General features: G+C 42.4%; 1 protein-coding gene across 1 annotated transcript; it reads right to left on the bottom strand.

The window, feature by feature from the left end:
* Positions 1-2,272: 2,272 nt before the first annotated feature.
* Positions 2,273-18,535, bottom strand: cntnap5b (contactin associated protein family member 5b). The gene is made up of 24 exons (XM_084668582.1): positions 18,454-18,535; positions 14,978-15,085; positions 14,704-14,897; positions 13,330-13,477; positions 12,397-12,600; positions 11,756-11,940; positions 11,474-11,617; positions 10,451-10,712; positions 10,019-10,162; positions 9,449-9,620; positions 8,664-8,770; positions 8,259-8,378; positions 7,491-7,691; positions 6,452-6,608; positions 6,000-6,127; positions 5,659-5,829; positions 5,268-5,486; positions 4,864-5,103; positions 4,191-4,397; positions 3,904-4,037; positions 3,698-3,785; positions 3,121-3,324; positions 2,854-2,931; positions 2,273-2,598 (listed from the first exon to the last, which is right to left on the bottom strand). Exons 1-24 carry the CDS (start codon positions 18,533-18,535, stop codon positions 2,273-2,275), a joined length of 4,023 nt encoding a protein of 1,340 aa, XP_084524708.1.
* Positions 18,536-20,137: the final 1,602 nt, after the last annotated feature.

Below are 20,137 nucleotides of genomic sequence, written 5' to 3'. Positions count from 1 at the left end.
GCTGGTTCGATACCCAGCTGTTCCAAATGATGTTGTGTCCTTGGGCAAGGCACTTCACCCTACTTGCCCTGGGGAGAATGTCCCTGTACTTACTGTAAGTCGATCTGGATAAGAGCGTCTGCTAAATGACTAAATACAAATACTTAAGTGAATACAAACAGGTCAAAGATCTTGGATTGAGGACAGTTTGACCTGAGGCGTTGTTAGACATAAAACTCTACTGGGGCACAGGCCCCGATTGATATCCCTTCTTTTTTTGTTTGTTTCCTGCGCATAATACACTACTAGGCTATAGAAACTCCCCTTGCGTAACCCATTGTACAACAGTTCAGGGACGCAAGTTTGATATCCACTTTGGCAGGGACATCAATAGTTAATGCAAGCATGCAATACAAATTCCTATCATCCAGGCCTATCATTTAGAAACGTTGTTTTGTTGTGTCAAGTTGGGTTAGCCTACCTCTATTCTGACTTGTGTGCCGAGTCCGACACCTGGACTTCTGTGTGCATGCTGCAGTGGATATTTGGCAAGCTCAGAAGAGCGTGCTGGACTTCTGCGGGCATCGGTCTCGGTTATCAACTGCTTTGATTTTACAAGCGTTGCTTGAGATATTGTGTTTATTTTTTCCCGGGATCAATATAAATTATCAATCTAAATTAATGCACTGACTAATGAAGTAAATTGTTAATACTCAAACTTTTGATTTTACTAGTTAAAAGCAGATTTATACTGGGGCTCGTGCCCCAGTAACGATGCCCCTGGTTTGACCCTGAAAATCTTACGCTAAAGTCAATATAAACATATTTAGTTTGATATATTTGTTTGTGAAAATTTTCACATAACGGACATATGTACAACTTCAGAATCTACAAAACACAAACACAAAGCCATTTACTGTAGCAGAACTGGTTGACCAGTTACATGGACATTTGTCACAGAATCTAAATCTCTTAAAAGTATAGCACACTTTTTTCAGAGTACAGCAACAGTGAAAAAACTATCGTAAAGCTTTCAAACAATTTTCAATAGTGTTCAATTTGATAATAATAATAATCATTACATTTGTCACTTAAAATCCATAAGAACTGAAATTTCACAAAAGTTATTTGACTAATAACTTCTAAAGTTCAAATAAAACAAACAACTTGGCCATCACCTCATTGTCAACAGAGAACATATTTACCAACATTTCCTCAGATTATCTCTGAGTAATATCATTTGAGTTTTCAAATCAGTAAATTACCCACAATATAATGTTAAAGCACAGTCACTGTTGCAATGCTTGCACTGTAGAAAAAGACAGTTATGAAACCAGAGTTGTACACCTCTATTCACATCTGCTCTTCTACCATTTGATGGACAATGAAAAAACACATGTAAAAACGACATAACAAATTCATAACAAGCACATTGTCACATCCAAAGATGATTCAATAACTGCTGACTAAAATGACATTGCAATACTGTTTTGAAGTGTCATACAGTACAATAATAATGTTGCCAGTAAGGAGGATGTCCTGACACTCCGCCAATCCAGTGGAATATGTTGTGTTGTGTTGCCATGGAGTTGGAGCAGGTGCACTGCACAGACAGTCCTAGCTGTCTGGCTGTCAGTTGTTCACCAATCATCTGTTTAACAATCTGTAAAACACCAAATTAAGTGACTTAAAAGTTTAACTGTAGGCATTAAGCAAAAACTTTAAACAAACATGTTGTGGAATGTCGTTACATGATTACACACAAAAATGTAAAAAAAAAAATGTTAACAGGGAAATATCAGTCTTGATAACCAGGTACACATTCAGTAAATTGCTATGTAAGGCATGTGTCTTGGATTAGATACGCAGTCAAACACCAAAAGCAGACTCAGCAACAAACAGCTGCTCTTACTTTAAGTCTTCCTCTGTTGAAATGGCAAACACCACCAGTAAACCAAAAAACATTTCAAAAGTAAGAGGCCATGAGATCAGAATGTTATGGAGGTTACCAAGGTGACTTTGAGGGATTCATGTAGGTGTATTCTTTTGTCTGTGTTGGAGAATTAGTAGTTTTATGCAGACCGTTTTTTCTTCTTGGTCTGTTTACAGAAACCATTATAGTTTCACCTGTGACAGGGCACAGCAACAAGTCCAACTCAAGCTAGACCCTGAGCCTTGCTTGTTTGGTACATTTGTTCAATACCCAAGGGCAAGCAGATTGGGGGAAGGGTTGGGGGGGGGTGGGTTGTGCTACAAAAAGGGGATCAGAAGAGAAAAGCTCAATGGGAGGGTCTCAGATGAAATACTCCCTCTTGTTGTCTAACCTTGAGCTATCAGGACTCAGGTTCAAGCAGCGATCGAAGCGTGGATCTATGTCAAGGTCCATGTCCAGGTCCAGATCTGGGCCGAGGTCCAGGTCAATGTTGGCAGGGTAGCCTTCAGGGTAGCCTTCAGGGTAGCTCTCAGGGTAGCTCTCAGGGTAGTGGGTGTCCAGATTGGGACGTGCTTCTTTCTGTGTGACGGACTGCTTGTCCTGTGCACAATGGCAGCGTTGGTACACAATGCGAGTTGTCAGGGTTACTGCACAGAGCATGACACCTGAAGCTGCAGCGATGATTCCTGGGAAGCAACAGAAAACACAGTTGAGGGGCTCAAAGACTGTGACTGAACAAGAGGAAGTGAGTGAGTGCCTTCGCTTCAGAATAAAGTCTCAAAGTAGCATATCTCATGTACTGGTGCTGTTGTGCTCTTCTCTTTATGTTGCACACTCTTGTTGAAAGTAACATGGAGTAACAGTGCCGTTCGTCATGACACATATCCTTTGTTTAAGAATGGAAAAGCAAATTGAACAGCAACTGGAAAGTCTTAGCATACCTCCAACTAGAGCTGAACCATTGTGTTCTGGATTATTTCGTTGCTCTTTGTCGCCATGCACCCCACTGTCTGACAGATCTATGAAAAGGAAAAGGGAGTAAGAACTGCACTAACCTACAAAACCCTGTATATATGAGTCCTTTTGAACTACAACCATAAAAGTAGTGTATTGTTCCATACATACAATAACAAGGGCTCAAATCCATATTATAAACCCAAACAAAAAATGATAACACATTTTGATCAATGCAATTGCTTAACACTCACCAGATATTGAGTGTGATGTCGTAACATTAGCAAGAGCTCCACAGTTGGACTCCATCATATTGCCTTGTATGCTGACCAATGAGCTTCCACGATTTAAGATGGCTGCCTTCAGAGGTGCCAAATGATTGATCTGGACAGATGACAGGCAGCCAATGAAACCGCTTGATCCAGCCCTCAACACCTCCTCATCCACACCAGGGAGCCCTGCTGATGTGAAACAGAGGTGTTGGACACTGCAATATAGATTTAAGAATGTAACTACACACACAAGATTGAAATAACTTTGATCCTGTATTAGAAACGAACCGTATTCACATGAATGCTAAATGTTGGTCCCAACTCAAACACTCTTGGACAGACTAACAAATAGTTTTGATTTAAAAACTAAATGTACTGTAACCTCAGTTTCAATGTAGACACCTTAGATTCCAGTTATTCTTAATTTATATCCCAATGTGGAGCATTCTCAAAAATACTTAAAGTGCTATAACGTGAATGAGGATGACATGATGCTATTACAGTTGTACTTTATTCAAAGTACTCAGAACTACGGAAAAACCTATCAAGCTTAATGTACCCATGACTTTTCCCAACGTCAAAGATTTACGTCTGGTCATCTCTGCATCTGACGAGAGACTGAATCTTCGAGTGATGTCATCGTCAATCTATTCCAAAGAAGAAAGGCAGTTATATGATGGTGTAGGTGACGTACAGGGACAGAAGCAGTAGTAGTACAGTTGTGCCGCTGTGTGAAACCACAGATCCTGTCAGAGAGCTTCTAACCTGAATATCCAAGTCTCTCCTGTCTCTGTGGATATGGACGTGGTGGAACATTCCATCAGCCAGACTGGTGGTCTGAGGACTGAACACATCTGAAGTCTGCTCTCCAGCCCACTGGTCCCTGATTTGTAAACTCCCTGTTTAGAAAAGGAACAAATGAACATAAAAAAACTAAATTTTTGATTATGATAATTGGCTAAATGTTAAGAACTCAAATATCTCAATTTGTACCAAAGAAGAGTGATATGATAACAGTAGAGAGAAAAGGAGAAAAACGATAATATAACTACCGTTTGTTGCCAAGATGATTGCCATATACTTTTGATTGAAGCTGCTGACGAACAGCAACATGGCAGGGGCGTGGACTGTCCGAAAACGGAAGGTGATGCTGTCTCCATTCTTGTCAGTTGATTGGCTGCCTCGGCTGTCCATCACGGATGAGGGCTCCTGTAGTCTGTAGGTGACTGAGGAGCCACTCTCAAAAGACACCGACACTTCTATAACAGAGACAGTGTCAATACACAATACAGATGAAGACATGCATGTGAATCAACAGTTTGAACCGCCTACATATATGTACATACAAGGTATGACCATGAGAAAAGACTGGAAACTTTTGAAAAGGGGTACTGTACAAGAACGTACTGTACAATCAAGAAAAACATTTGACCTTTACATAGAGAATAGACAGAACATTACAGTGGAAAAAGCTTAAATAAGCTTAGCTGGATTTGCTTTTACTGTAATTCAGCATCAATTGTGCTTCATAGATTTTTTGTCCAACAGAGTTGGCCTTGTGCCATATTAGACCCCTAATGGACAGTATTCTAAACAACAAAGACTGCATTTTATACTGGCCTTGTGAACCCATTTGGTTCTAAATTTGATCAGAAGCCCGTCAAAGTACCTTTACGCAATTACCGTAAATAATAATCCCTCTGACTGCAATATGGATTGACTTGCCTTTCTCACAGTGTGGACCTCCATAGGCAGAGTGCGTGCAATCACACACATAGCCCCGATCTTTCTCAATGCACCTTCCCCTGTTGTGGCAGTGCTGTTCCTGACCGCCACAGTTTCCTGGACAGCCCGGTCTGACTCCTGGGCTCTTCCTAGCTCTCTCCTCCAAGTCGAGAGTGACCCCATTCATGGTCAGTGCGCGGATGCAGCCCACAAAGCTGCTCTGTCTGGACGCTGTTCCTCCTGACAGTGAGATCAAGTCACGTTAATAGTATTCTCATGTGAATCCAGAGGAGAGGATGAATCGAATGAATCGCCCTTTCCAGATTCACATTGTCAGATGAATCCTGAAAATGAATCTCTTTGTCAGTGGTGTACCCTGGGACCCCCTATGTAGCGAGGCTTACCTATGAACAGCTGGGAGGAGAGGTGTAGGCGGTAGAGGCCATCAGAGGGGGCCCCCAGGGACTGTGGGGGCAGCTGGTCCACCTGGAGCACGGCCTCCTTCACGTTGCGCTCCACGCGGACATAATGCCACTGTCTGTCATTCAGGGGGACTGGGGATCTCACCGTCAAAACCACAGGACCATTCCCAACGTCGAACAGGAAAGCAATGGCTGTGGGTGCTGGTGAAAACACAGATGGAAGCTCTCCTAAATTCTTCAAATTTCTATACAGGCATTTCCGGATTTGAAAGAAGAGAATGGCAATTGTTGTGGCATTGTGACTTTGCCTATGGCAGATAAGAGAACAGAACTAGGTTTCCTGAGTAACATGTGGGCCCTGTCTGTGGCTCACAGGTCAAATCCAGCCTAATGAAGTCAGTTCTCCCAAGGTTCTCCAGAAAGACCCCGGAGTAGCTGCTGGTCTTGAAGTAGAAGGATATGTCAGCACTGAGCTCAGCCTGAAAGGAGGGGAAGCTGAGGTAGGATGAACCCTCATAGACCCACGCAGCATTCCACAGAAATCCTGGAGATATACAGTAGACATACAGTACATCTCAATAAAGTAGTCTTATTGTGTACACTGCACAGTGTCAGACATCTCATTTGTTCATCCAAATCCACAGAATTCACACACTCAAATTGTACTTGGTATAGATTGTTGATACCAGTCAAGCGTTGACTCTTAACACTTACGGTCCCCAGAACACTGAAGAGGCCCAACCCTGTATGTAACCAGTGAACCTGTTCTGTGTGTGTCTCCCACAACCATTCCTGTCATGGGCAGGTGATCTTTGAAGGAGACAAATCCTGTGTCCGTGGCCCTGTTGAAGACATTTACATTTAGTCATTTAGCAGACGCTCTTATCCAGAGCGACTTACAGTAAGTACAGGGACTTTCCCCCCGAGGCAAGTACGGTAAAGTGCCTTGCCCAAGGACACAACGTCATTTGGCATGGCAGGGAATCGATCCAGCAACCTTCTGATTACTAGCTCAACTCCCTCAACGCTCAGCCATCTGACTCCCAGACAGTCCGTGAAACCATGATCAAGGATTCAGACATAAAACAAAGACGTCCAAGGAAACGTGATCAAATGTATCTAAAACTGATTCAGTGTCATTCATTGGTGAAAAGGCCACATCTTGCCATGAGTCTCGGTCTGCGTCACAGTTACAAAAGAAGTTAGTGTCGATGCAGTTTCCCTCCAGGCTGCAGGAGCACTGCTGGATGCCAGGTTGGAAGCCAGCCCAATAGGTCCTCCTCTCTCCGTCCCTGTCCAGCCACCACGACACCGGAGTCCCATCTGAAAACACACACACACCCCCACACACACACACACACACACACACTATCTCACTGTCTCAGTGTCTCATAAGGTCATTGTCACACTCACTGTCTCACTTTCTCTTATTAACTCCTAATCACCCCCTTTTAACTCCCACTCATTCTGAGTATTTATTGCATGCTTAACAATGTTACAACCAAAGGCTTTATTAGTTCAAACATCAGCGCATATGTGAATCTACTGATACTGTCTATGTGCTCCATTCATAAAAAACACCAAACAATGCAGTCAATAAAGCAAAGCAGTTTTTGGTTTTCAGTCCATGATGAAAAATACTTTTATATTAGATTTATATTTCAAACATATTCATGGTGACTGGCTGGATAACCCATTACAAATAATCCAAGTGGGTCTTCAGTGTTGTGCAGTGGAAGAAAATACAACTCCTTGACTATGCTGCAGTATAGACATTATGAAAAAATGCATTTGAGTCTAAATTCCTTGAGATATTTGGTTGATGCAAGTGTCTTGTTCGTTTGCTTATGTCTCAGAAAATCTCCCAGCATAAATATTTTGTTTCTTCAGAGGTTCTACAAAAAAGCATGAATACCCAACGTGAGATGGAAGTGACTGAGAGACACTGTTCACAGTGGGAGTTGAAATGAAAGAGAGTGAACAGAGGGTTGGGAGTGGTAAACACATGCCTCAGCCAGGCAGCAGATGAGTGACGCAAAAAAACAAACAAACTTTGTTAGAAACATCTACAGTCATTTTCTTTCCTTATCATGAGACTGAATAAACGGCTTGAGGTGTCTAGTGTTGTGAAAGCATAGCGTTTCCTCAGCATTTTCCACGCAAAACAAACCACCACTCATAACTGTTTCCTCTGAAATGACTCACCAAACGCATTGAAAAGAGGGGACTTCCTGCAGCCATAGACAACTTCCTGCTGGCAGAGCTCAGACCGGCCCACTAATGAGAGCATCTGCTGAGGCGAGGCGGTGTAGTGGAACATCCTCACATGCGGTCCCTGCAGAGAAGAGCCCTGAGCGCTCACAGGCCCTGTGCTGTTGTGGACCACTACTGTCCACGCCCGGTCATCTGCACAGGAAACAAAGCAGGCTGACTGGACAACGCTACAGGACGGTTGACTAAAAGCTACAGGACGGTTGGCTCAAAGCTACAGGACGGTTGACTCAACGCTACAGGACGGTTGGCTAAAAGCTACAGGACGGTTGGCTCAAAGCTACAGGACGGTTGGCTCAAAGCTACAGGACGGTTGACTCAAAGCTACAGGACGGTTGACTCAAAGCTACAGGATGGTTGGGTCAAAGCTACAGGACGGTTGACTCAAAGCCACAGGACGGTTGGGTCAGAGCTACAGGACGGTTGACTCAAAGCTACAGGACGGTTGGCTCAAAGCTACAGGACGGTTGACTCAAAGCTACAGGACGGTTGACTCAAAGCTACAGGATGGTTGGGTCAAAGCTACAGGACGGTTGACTCAAAGCTACAGGACGGTTGGGTCAGAGCTACAGGATGGTTGACTCAAAGCCACGGGACGGTTGGCTTCCCATCACACACGATGGCCTGATAATTGCAACCCTGTCGGAAGTGATTAGCATTGGCGCAGCTTTGTCTTGACACATTTGTTCATCCACAGCTCACCAGTCATGTTGCAGTACACCAGCGTCGAGCTGAGAGGACCACTGCCGTCTGGATCAATGGAGAAGTAGCCGGATAAACCGGTGCTCCGTCTGTGTGCTTCACAAGACGCCTCATAAATAGCTGTTGAAGGCAAAATAAATACTGTGACTTCCACCATGGAGTTAACCCCCATTACTTTTTTAGACCAAACATATTCTTTTACATGACATGGTCTTGTCTAGTGCTACAGGTGAACCGTGTAGAAAGTACAGCCTTGAATGGGACTGGGATTATTCCCGGGGTAGCTAACTACACAGACATCAGTCCACATCCACTTCAAGTAAACAACAACCAAAGACAAGAGGAGGAGCTGCGTGATGCCTGGGCTGGCTATAGGAAATAGGAACTAGGTTTTGATTTGCTCACAGTTGTGGCAGGTTGCTCCAGTGTAGCCAGTTCCAGAGCAGTCGCAGTAGAAGGTGTTCCAGGTTTGGGAGCATTGACCATCATGCTCACAATAATTGGGTAGGCATCTATAAAAAGAAACACAGTCACATTTAAAACGGAACAAACATTTGTTTCCCCTCACCCAAACTCTTCACCGGCTGTCTATCTTTACTCACATACCCACTCGTACAGATACTACCATGCCTACACACATGCCTGCACATTATTCACACAGCACAAGGTGAAAACCAACAAAAGCGATAGCAGGAACAGTAGAAGGCCACACTGGACCAAATTACATGTTCATGTGACCCACAGTACCAGCTTTTGATGGAGGTTTGCATGCCCGAGCAGACTGCCAAAATAAAAATCCACTGAGTAATTCTGTCCCATCTCTGAGCTGCCAATATTGATTTACCTCTGTGCCAGCTTGGAGTATTAGACTGAGTGAAAAATGTGTTGTGTGGCTGCCAGTACAGGCAGCTGTGATTAGGCTGAGGTATTCTAGAAGTCACGGTCTGTTTCCTGCCAAGCCAGGATGACAGAGGGCACAACAGATTTGCCAGGGCACCAATGGAGGAGCACTACAAGGGAAGGAACTGTCTTGCTTTGTTAACCCCTCCATCTGTCTTAGATGACTTGCTATTGATCTTAACATGTTTGAGTTGCAGCTTTGCAAAAACACGCATGAACATACCGGGGGACAAGGCGTGACAAAGACAAACACCTTCCATTCTGTGATATGGAAAAAAGCCATGTTTTACCTGTCATGGATCTCACAGACATCAAAGTGAATCTGGCTGTAATTGCCCCATATCCCTTGCTGCACAAAGGACATGTTTACAGGCTGGCCGTTGATGGTGATCTTCTGTAGACACCCCTGAAAGGCCAAAGTAGGGTTCCTACACCCTTGACTGGTCACTAAGGATGGACAACCTGTTGACAAGCACAATCACTATCAGACACTACGATCACTTTCTGTTTAAACGACAGGACAGATCAATCTGACAATCAGACGGAGACGGCATGTGACTGGCAAATCAGGTGCAGTGTCATTGCACTGGCCAGGCCTGAAGAATGGGCACTGTCCAGTCTGTAGCGGTCTCAGTCCAATTTGGAGCATAGAATCTTCCACAGAACAGAAAATCAATCTCTAGCTTGGTCCCCGAAAACGTAGGTAGGTTATCAGTCAAAGGATAATAATTACAGTATATCACCCCTCAGTCATTCCTATCACACACACTCACTAAGAGGTGTTTTGACAGGGTCATTTATAAAAGGTGTGGGCAGAGGTAAAACATAAAAAAATAGAAATAAGGTAAGAATCATCTTACCACCAAAAAATATACTCTTGTCAGGGTCCACTTGGTTTTGCACTTCCATCGTTGAGACTGGCCCAGCATCCAAGGTCAGGGAGACCTTCAGATCTCTGAGGCTGAGTCTGACTGAGTGCCACTGCCCATCACTTACACTATGTGCTGCTTGAAGGAAAAGAAAGGAGTAGAAAGGAGATATGTTGTGCCGGTGCATTAGCTCACAAACTGAAGCTATTTCACAACCTTCCAAACAACTGTCAAATAGACTTCATACCATGGTTCCTTGAGTATACAATTTAATATTTGTATCCATAACACCAGTCTCTATCAAGTTTCAGTGACAACAATTTTAACTGACACTGTAATCTGGGAACTGTGACTGGTCCCTTTTGTAAGACCACACATAGAAAGAAAGGAGAACTATTAATAATTTGCTTTCGTCCTGCTCACATATGGCAACGTCAGACTTCTGAACTGCTAGTCTCTGTAGAGTGAGGTGAAGTTGGCCTCTCCTGATGTGCAGAAACAGGAGCTTTGAGGTTCCAGACAGAACAGTCAGGAGCAGGAGCCCCTCTTGGTTCCATGTGCGGAACTGGAATTGAACCGACAACCCTTCCATCCCGGGTTCAACAGGGAGAGACAGGAAGCTGCTGGTACTCAGAAAGGAAGTGGAATACAGCTGGGGCTCCGAGCAGGAGAAGGAAACGTTACCCTGAGAAAGAAATGGACACAAGGTGAATACCGCACTGCATCTTTCTGTCCATCTGAGTGAAGCTGTGGTGTATGGAATGAAGACTAATGACACACACACGGTAGCTGATCATGGGAGGGGAAAGGCCATGGAAATGTCAAATGTCATCCCTTGTTTGGCCAAGTCCTGGGTGCCGAGGGAGTGACTACAGAATACATGTCCAATATCTAGACTTTGCTCAGCGGAGCACACACTGAAAACATAATCGATACTGCTGCCACTAAAGGTTGGGGGTGTGAGAGGGTGGAGGGGGTGACGAGGTTGGAGGAGGGGGGGTTACCTGCACCACAATAGTCAATCTCTGACTGCCCCCAAAGTTAAATATAATGGACAATTATTGTCCCAAGAAGTACGAATAATTTAACACCTGATTGCACCAGGTATTATTTGGAAGTCAACAGGGCATTTTAAATCCTATTAAAGATAGACTGGAGCTGTGACCATAAAGAACACCAAAGGAGTTTTTGTGATTTTCTTTGTAAATGGCTGTTACTGTATCTACATTTTCCTTTTTATGGATACCTACCACGGCAAGAGGCAGCATGAAATTCCAACTGAATATTACAAACCAAAACGTTAAATGGTTTTCCATTTTTAAGGCTTTCTTTGTATTTTACAATACCTCAGCTTCCAAGCTATACGCATGGTGCACACGCCAGAGCTAATAACCCTTGATTGCCTTCTGAATAGCTTTTTCTAACAAAAGGCATTTAAAGTCCTACCACGCTGTACATCTGCGGCTTGCGCCTCTTTGCCAGGTCAATTATATTGACTCCATTGTAGAAGAGGTTCTCAATACAGCCATGGAAGTTTTTCCTGAGGAAGGTTCCTGGTTTTCCGGGCAGGGGAATACCTCCAAAGCTGAGCTTTGAGAAAGGAAGAGATATAAAAAGGTTGTGTGCTGCTGTGTCTGACTCTACAACCAACTGATTCATTATGTTTTTGTTTTTCTTTTCAGGAAGAATACGTGGGAATGATGAACTAGCATACAGGAGAAGCCCCACCTCATAGTCCACCTCCAGTGAATTGGCCACACCTGTGGTGCTGAAGTGGTGTGTAAGCCTGTCCACGGTCAGGTTCACGTGTGTGTTGATGCGCTCCATGAGGACCGAGTGCCAGCCTTGGTCATCCAGGAGACTGCCTACACTCACCGATAGGTTGCCACTTCCGGGATATAACTTTTCATCATCTGGAGGCAAGGATGTCATCAGGTAGAAGACAACAAAGACAAGAAATAACCTTAATTATTTAAAAATTCAAATACAGAGAATAAACGTATGGGATGTTCACCCAAACTTCAATTACAGTATTTTTAACTTTTATGGAGAATCAATCTGTAGATGATAAATACTATAATAATACTAATACTATTTAATAATAATAACTGTAACTTTAACTGGCAAGGCTGTAGTTAACAGTCTGTGTAGAGTTATTTGTTATAAATAGTCAACAGCAGTTTCAAGACAAATAACATTAATTGACGGAATGATTTCAAAGTAAACTGAAAGGTTCCAATTGTAATGTATATGGAATTTATTTGAAATCCATTAAATAAAAATACAATACAAATACGTACCATCTAAATCCGTCATAGAATATTCATTGGTCCAGTGGTTTCTGGGACTAAACCCTGGCCCATGCCTACCTAGGTTAAGGTGCAGGACCAGGGTTCCCTGGTGCAGCTCCAGAGTCAGGTAGTCTCCTCGCTGGCCCGCCCCATGAACCAGAACCCCATCTGCTCCCTGGCTCTTAAACTTGAGAGAGATCCTGTCCTTCACTGTGCTCATTGACTTCTGGTTGAAGCGGTACAACAGAGCACTTCTACTGTTGAAGTCCACCACATCTGACTCTGTGAACCAAGACCAGGAAAATAAGAATGAAGAACTTTCCGTCTGGTTGCTCTGTTACATAAAGAATACTGATGGAGATCCTATCATGTGTACACACAAAACAATGCCAGCGCACACACACACACACACACACACACACAAGGACACACACACACACACAAGGACACACACACATACACACACACACACAAGGACATACAGGGAACCATCTGCATACACATGCACGCACACATACGCTTACTTTGTTTTGTATTACATCCATCGATGTACAGTACATCTGTCTTTCTTGTAGAAGGATATATAGAGTTGTGTTTTTAACAGCCATACTGAGGTGAGAATAATGTGTGGTCACTGGTCCGAATTCCAGTTTACACTCTAGGTTTAATCAGTGTGGTAAACCATGGCGCCATTAGGGGAGTCTCATTCCTTAGGAGGCCATACTGTTGAAATGTGCACCGAATCAATATTATACCCTGAACCCAAATGCTAGTCTGGAAAAGACCAGCAGTACGACTCTGTCTGGGCAGTATTACAGTACTTCAAGCAGAAGTACAGATACGAAGGAAGAAAGAAAACTCAAACTGAAGGATGTTAACTCCTTGAGCAGTGAGTGTGAGGGTCTTGGGTTGCAAACACCAAAGTCCTTCATCAAGTTGGTGAACATGGAACAGGAATACAGACAGGGCTCCTTTTTTTGGGAATTGAAGAAAGCAGCTTGATGCACTCACTGTATGCACAGCCATAGACCTCAGCTCTCAAGCCGATCCCCCCTCCCCGGCTCCACTTCAGAGGGACAAAGCGAAGGAAGCGGGCCCTGATGGACACGGGCAGTTTGTGGGGAACCACAGCATCTGAATTGGTGTTCCCAGGGAATGTCTGGTGGGGGGTGGGCAGAGATAAAGAACGATATCATCATCACCACCACATTCCAAATTTGGTAAAAGAAAACCATACACCAGTGACGTGAGGAAGAGTATCGTAGTTGCTTACAAACGTCAGAGATTGATACCCGTTATACTTTATTACCTGCCTCAATTACTGTATTACAGACTGCAGGGATAATCAGGTGTGCAGCATTGTGCATCAAATGCTGGTTTTATTTTTTAGTTCCTCCAAACTTTTCCTGTCTGTCCCTTTGGAAAAGGACAGCCAAAAGGATGATGGAGCTCTAAAATAACTGGTATTGATTCATCTTGGAGGTCTAAGCCTACTCGTGTGTTTTTTCATGTAGGAGAAATACCGCAATCGTTCTCTCTGGTGGCCGCACACATCGATTCAAGAGTTGTTCAAATAAAACAAGGGGAAAAAAGCAGTAATTCAAGTCAGGAATGCTGGCGGCACAGCAGTGACCCCATGTCCCAGTGGACAGTGATCTCTAATCTGTCTTATTGTACCTCTGCTAGTCCTTCTACTGAGAGTGCCTTCACACACTGACAAGGGTCCTGTCCACACAATCAGAACTACTGGTTAACTTTGTGACTACTTTGAGATTGCCTGTCTTGACATATTGTAAAGTAAAGTGAAAATGACAGTTGCCAAACAATTAGCATTTGTTGTTATATTTGGTATAATTCAACACAAATCAACACTTTCAGATTCAGGTGTTTTGTTACACTGTCACAAAACCAAGAGATGGCTGTTTAATTTGCACATTTGTTAATTTTGAAAGTAAGAAGTTAAGAACAGAGGATGTGAAAAGAGCAAGGATTTCCTTTAAGACCTACGATAAACTGACAAATCCCATCATATACTTTTTTTTTTCCAGGCACAGTTTTTCTTAAGCTTTTCATTATGGCTTTGAAGGCACACGTCAAGTCCAACCGCAATCTTCAGAGTTATCTTTTTCACCAGCTTGCAGAATGAACTGCTCATTAATTGCAATGCCTGTCTGGCTGTAGCACTTTGTAAAGTACTATTGGACATTATTCTATTTCCGATCAGGTTGGTTCCAAACAATCTACTTAAAGCACCCAATTCATATTATCTGCGTTTGAAAGTAGAGGATGAGCATCATATTGTTCAAGACAATATGACATGAGACAAAGCTGGTACCCTAGAAAATATAGCAAATTCATTGATAACGTGGACAGATGCAAACTCACCACTGTGTCGTCCTCTTGCTGGTACTGCCTCCATACCTGTCCCAGGTCACTGAACAGCAGCATGTATCTGGTCACCCAATCAGAGCTACCTGCACGTCCCTGGGTGGCGATGCCGGTGACCTCTACCCTCCCCAGTAGGTCCACCTGCAGCCAGTGCTGTTTGTCTGACTGCCGGGGCGCCCAACCTCCCTCACCTGCATGGATGACAACACTGACAATTCCAAGAATTCCCTACTTCATCTTGTCTTCAGTCTTGTTACATTAGAGTACTCACCCTCTTCATTGTTCAGCTTGGCCAAGTGAGGAAACTGTCCATTGGAGGATGTGGAGCCTTTGAAGGATGACTGAGGCAAAACTGTGAGCAATGGCCCGTTACAATTATCTAAAAGGTAAAAGGATTATAGTAGACTACGTATCACAGTCAAAATACTTTTCAGAGGATGTTTCATTCTTGTTGCTCGTATCAAATCACAAAAAAACGATTGTAAAATTACAAGATACACTTTGTTTCACTTCATTCCAACATGTGTAGCTATCCAAAGTGGCATTCAATTGCAATTGAGAAGATCTTTCATGGACATGCATTTTTTTCTCTGTCAAGATATCAATGGTACTTCGCTAATATGCCTGACATTTACAGTGTGTCAAGTTTTTGAAATTCTCACAGTTAAAAAAATGAATACAGCAATTTTCATTGATTACTCTTAGCTTTGGAAGAGGACATTGCTGCTTTGCAACACAGCTCAGCTTGAGAGCCTGCAATCAAAATGCTCTTTCTTTTCACTTAGTATCTCCTTCTACATCGGAAAAATAATAACTTACAGTGGCTCTATTCTAATCTACGGCCTTCAGGCAGACCCTTCAGTTTTTAGTTTACTTATGGTCATTTTGATGCATAAATAGCGTGATCGTAAATCTGACACACATTGTTATCTTCTAGTTTATTTTAAACGAGAAAACAAAGCTCATCAGAAAGGTAGAACACCGACCTCTTGTGTTGATAATATATTTTAACCTCTTAAAAATGATTGTATTATAGTTATGTGCAAAGCTGAGTTGAGCATATGGCCCCTTGGAAGACATAATTTATTTTGTTTAGCCCACTAATCACCATTTATTGTAGAAAATGATTTCAACTTGCCGCCACAGGTAAACTCATAGAGCGAAATAATACTTACAGTTATTCGCTGCGTGTGTGGAACTACAACTGCACCATAGCAAAATAAATGCACTCAGCCATACATTCCATACCGCTCTCATCGTGACCAGAAAACCCAGCATCTCAAAGTATACTACTTCCAAAAGCTGTAGTAGCAATGTATCGAGGTTGCAATATAAATATCTTCACGAATGTGTATTCTGCTACACAGTTCTTCCATTGGCCGATCAGCTTTTCCAACCACTTCCATGAATGCCATGTGATAATTTTTAGATTAACTCCTAAAAAGTCCTTTCATTTTAACTACGCTACTGAAGTAACACCTGCAAAAACTATTGATTGTTGATCCTCTGAAAACTCCCCGGCACAGTCGATATTGTGAAGCCTACAGTACACATAACAACCCTAACTCGCAAGCCTGATCCTGGCACTTGGATGTATTCATCTAGGCTATGCCTTGTGTGCGTCTGTTTGTGTGTGTGTGCGTGCATGCATGTGTGTTTTGGTCTGAAAGAAAAATACGGAGAGAGATAGAGAGAGAGAGAGAGAGAGAGAGAGAGAGAGAGAGAGAGAGAGAGAGAGAGAGAGAGAGAGAGAGAGAGAGAGAGAGAGAAAGAACGACAGAGAGAGAGAAAGAGAGAGAGAGTCAGAGAAAGAACGGCGTCAGGACCACGGACAGTACCACATACGTATATTACCTTTTTTTTTTTTACCGTTTAGCTAGCAAGTTTATATGTATATGCAGTTTATATGGATATTAAGTTAACTAAAAATATTTTGTTCTGAGGTATCGATAAGAAAGGAGGTTAACTGAGATTAATAACTGGGCCGATTTCTCGTTTCTAGTTCCTTCAGGATATCACACACATCTAAATTGTTTCGCATTTTCTTTGTTGATTGTTTTTCTGTTTTCTGGAAAGAGAAAGCTCGTGAGCTTGTGGTGGCCAGGCCAGGGTCAGTTTGAGGTGCAAATAGAGTCAGACACTGTAATCCTAAATGGATATGAGACCCCTTGCTAATGGATACCCTCAAAATGGACTGAATTAGTAATACAGTACTACTCATTTTCTAGAAATCAGTGGATACAATTGTCTTTTCTGTAAGGTGGTCTGATTTTGCTTATTCATGCAAGACCTATTGGGAAGAATTTGCTCCTAGGATGCCGGACATGCTATACTGATTACCAGCTTTGAGGATGATACACAAAGTTTCATATGTCTGCAAAAGGACATGGCGACAGCGAGACGGTGACCCTGGCCACTAAATCCCTTTCTGAGGACAGACATTATGTCTCACACAGCAAGCTTGTTTATCCCCTCAAAGATCACATTCACTTATTTATTCAGGTATGTCTCTACTACAGAAATACTGGGTTTGTATTTTATTTTGATAATAAGTCAAAACAATTGATCACCATTAGTGTCTTTTGGATTGTTGTGTTCACTGTGTAGCTAATCTGATTGTGATGAAAAATACAGTAACATCATATGACATACGAGAAGCATTTCTGCCAATTCAATTGTTTCCTCTCTCAAGCCCTTTCTCTCGTCTCGTTTTCCACTCTAGAAGAAGTGAAAAGAACTTGATAATCACACACAACCTTGAAACAATAAAAGCAAAAAGGTAATTTGGTGTCAAATGCACGTGAACAAATATTAGGAAAGGAACGTAGGTGTTTTGAACCAAGCCTCCTCTTTGCATCCAGCTTTCAGCAACCCTGTGACAGAATGAATAGAACGTGGGTCTACCTTGATATTCATGAAAAACATCAGGGCATTGAAGCAATTATCACTAGTCTTCTATGTGTTAGGCAGTGACCTTCATTTATGCATCTTACAGCTCATTTCCTATGTAGATGTGGTCATTCATCAATATGTCGCCTTTTTGACAGTCATTTAGAGACGTGGCAGACGTCAAACGAAAGGAACGAGCCTTTCAGCATGTTTGAGTTTTGCTTTATGCAACATGGACTTTGGCATGGAACAGTGTGATTGGCATACATGTGGCTGTAGTATTATTTTGAAGGAAATTGGATATTAAACTAGAAGCAGAAAAGCCAGGTCAAGCTTGTGGAGACTCCATGTGACTATGGAAAGAAAGGCTGTAATCCAAAGCATTAATTGGAGTTTGTGAATAACTTCTGATTCAGATGGTACTTTCCCTTGTCCAATTTGTATTATTGTTTGTGCCTTTGATGGCAGTGTTTGGGTATGTGTGTGTGTGTGCTTATAGGGGTACTGTGTTGTTAATCCCAGAATTAGGCCAGCATGTGCAAAAACAAACCCAACCATACACGTTATGACGACAGTGCTCATAATTCCATATGTGTCACAGATGCTGGTGTCCAGATGGATGGTTTTCAGCAATCTTGCCAGAAGATCAATTTACTAACAACAATTCTAGATCATTGGCACTGAAGCTTTACATAACCATCGTCATTATCAACCACTGAGAATAAAACTACACCCTGTGTACTTTTGTTGCATTCACCACTCATAATAAAGCGATGTGTAAGATAATCTCGATATTAATAAAAAATGTGAACAGATACCTGAACAGTCACGATCAGAGTCAAGGGGGAGAGAGCTGACCATGACGGATCATCTGGTTCTGGGCAATGGGCAGCTGTATCACCCAGCTGTCCATCTGGCCGTCATCACAGAAACATCTCATTTTTAATCCTTCATCTCACCTAGCTACATACAAATGGGCCGGGATATTGGGATTTAGCTTGTGTCTGAAGGCCGCACACAAGAAGTCTCGTTTGATCAAGTGGTGTTTTGAGGTGAAATATGTGGCAAAAAGTCATTTCACACGTAGGAGCACATAGCCTCTAGAATGTACCTTCAAATAACCTTCAATGTGTATCTATCTACCACAGTCCTGTGGTGGCGGTTTATGAATTTCAATCCTGATGACTTCTACTTTTAGTCACAAAACGCTGTGGCTCTAGGCTATACAGCGTCTTTCTCCAGATTGATAGTCAACCCAGGGGGTTGGAACTGTATTAACAAAATTAGGAATGAAAACCATGCAACACAGACAAGGCCATCTTTCAAAGCACACTTAAAAACACATCAATACTAATCTGTTATATTCTTATTATATAGAGTGACAAACTGTAGGTCCCTCTCATCCCTCTCATCCCTAGACTTGTGAAAAGGAGGTTGTTCTGAATCGTAGATGCAAGCTCTATGTTTCTAACTGCGAGGTGATGTTGTTTCACTTCTGGAAAACAACACTGTGTAGGAGGCAAAATTTACACATCAAAATGTACCGACACATCAAAATGTACACATCAAAATGTACCGACACATCAAAATGTACACATCAAAATGTACCGACACGTCAAAATGTACACATCAAAATGTACCGACACATCAAAATGTTCACATCAAAATTTACACATCAAAATTTACACATCAAAATATACACATCAAAATGTACACATCAAAATGTACACATCAAAATATACACATCAAAATGTACACATCAAAATGTACCGACACATCAAAATGTTCACATCAAAATGTACTTACAGAATACAACAGATTACATTCATTTGATGTACTTCAAGTCTTCTTGAAGTAGCACTTTAAAGTAACACTTAGTTGCTATAACTGACACATTTTAGCAGCCATGGTAATGTTATGTAGATATGGTTCAACCATGCCTAGTCATGTTTCAAAAGGTGTGCTGACAGTTATCTCATTGATTGGTGTCACACCCCAAGATGATAAACCTGACCCAAATCAATTATTTTTGAATTCATCAATTACATTTATTATTTGAACGTATCCACATATTACACTATTAACCTTTATAGTAATCCACTACATTTTGATAATTTACCTTGAACCACATTTACTCTCATGAAGTACAAACAAAAACCAGAAATGTAAGACAAAAATGCAGAAACCATTTGACTCATTCTCGACATTGCGTTAAAGTAGGCTGAACATTGAGTTTTGTTGAGTTGAGGACACCTAGAAAAGGATGAGAGAGAAACACTCAAAAGCCCGCTATGCACTTTTGTGTAATCAGTAAGTACAATCATGTTTTGTTTAGCGCACAGTTGGGGATGGTGACGCTGTTGTCCTGGGAGCCAGAAGACCAATCATATGACAGGGTTATCCTGCTGTGAAGCTCAGGGTTTCTGGAGGAGTAGAGACGGATGCACATGGAGTTTACCTGGAGCGCTGACCGTCCCCCTGCCCTAATCTACATCCGCCTCCGTATTTACAAGGCCTTTCTCTGTAGACTGCCAGAAAACCG

Source organism: Hypomesus nipponensis, chromosome 12, assembly GCF_054491055.1.
Source record: "Hypomesus nipponensis isolate SF chromosome 12, ASM5449105v1, whole genome shotgun sequence".
NCBI lineage: Eukaryota > Metazoa > Chordata > Actinopteri > Osmeriformes > Osmeridae > Hypomesus > Hypomesus nipponensis.
The sequence above is the reverse complement of the archived record's forward strand: the minus strand, read 5'-3'. Positions and strand labels throughout refer to the sequence as shown.

Coding starts and splice junctions, on each gene's coding strand:
- cntnap5b (XM_084668582.1), bottom strand. CDS start 18,535: ATGAGATGTTTCTGTGATGACGGCCAGATGGACAGCTGGGTGATACAG. Junction 11,618..11,755: donor CACTGGAGGTGGACTATGAG/GTGGGGCTTCTC, acceptor CCTTTCTCAAAG/CTCAGCTTTGGAGGTATTCC. Junction 3,786..3,903: donor GGAGAGACTTGGATATTCAG/GTTAGAAGCTCT, acceptor TCTTTGGAATAG/ATTGACGATGACATCACTCG.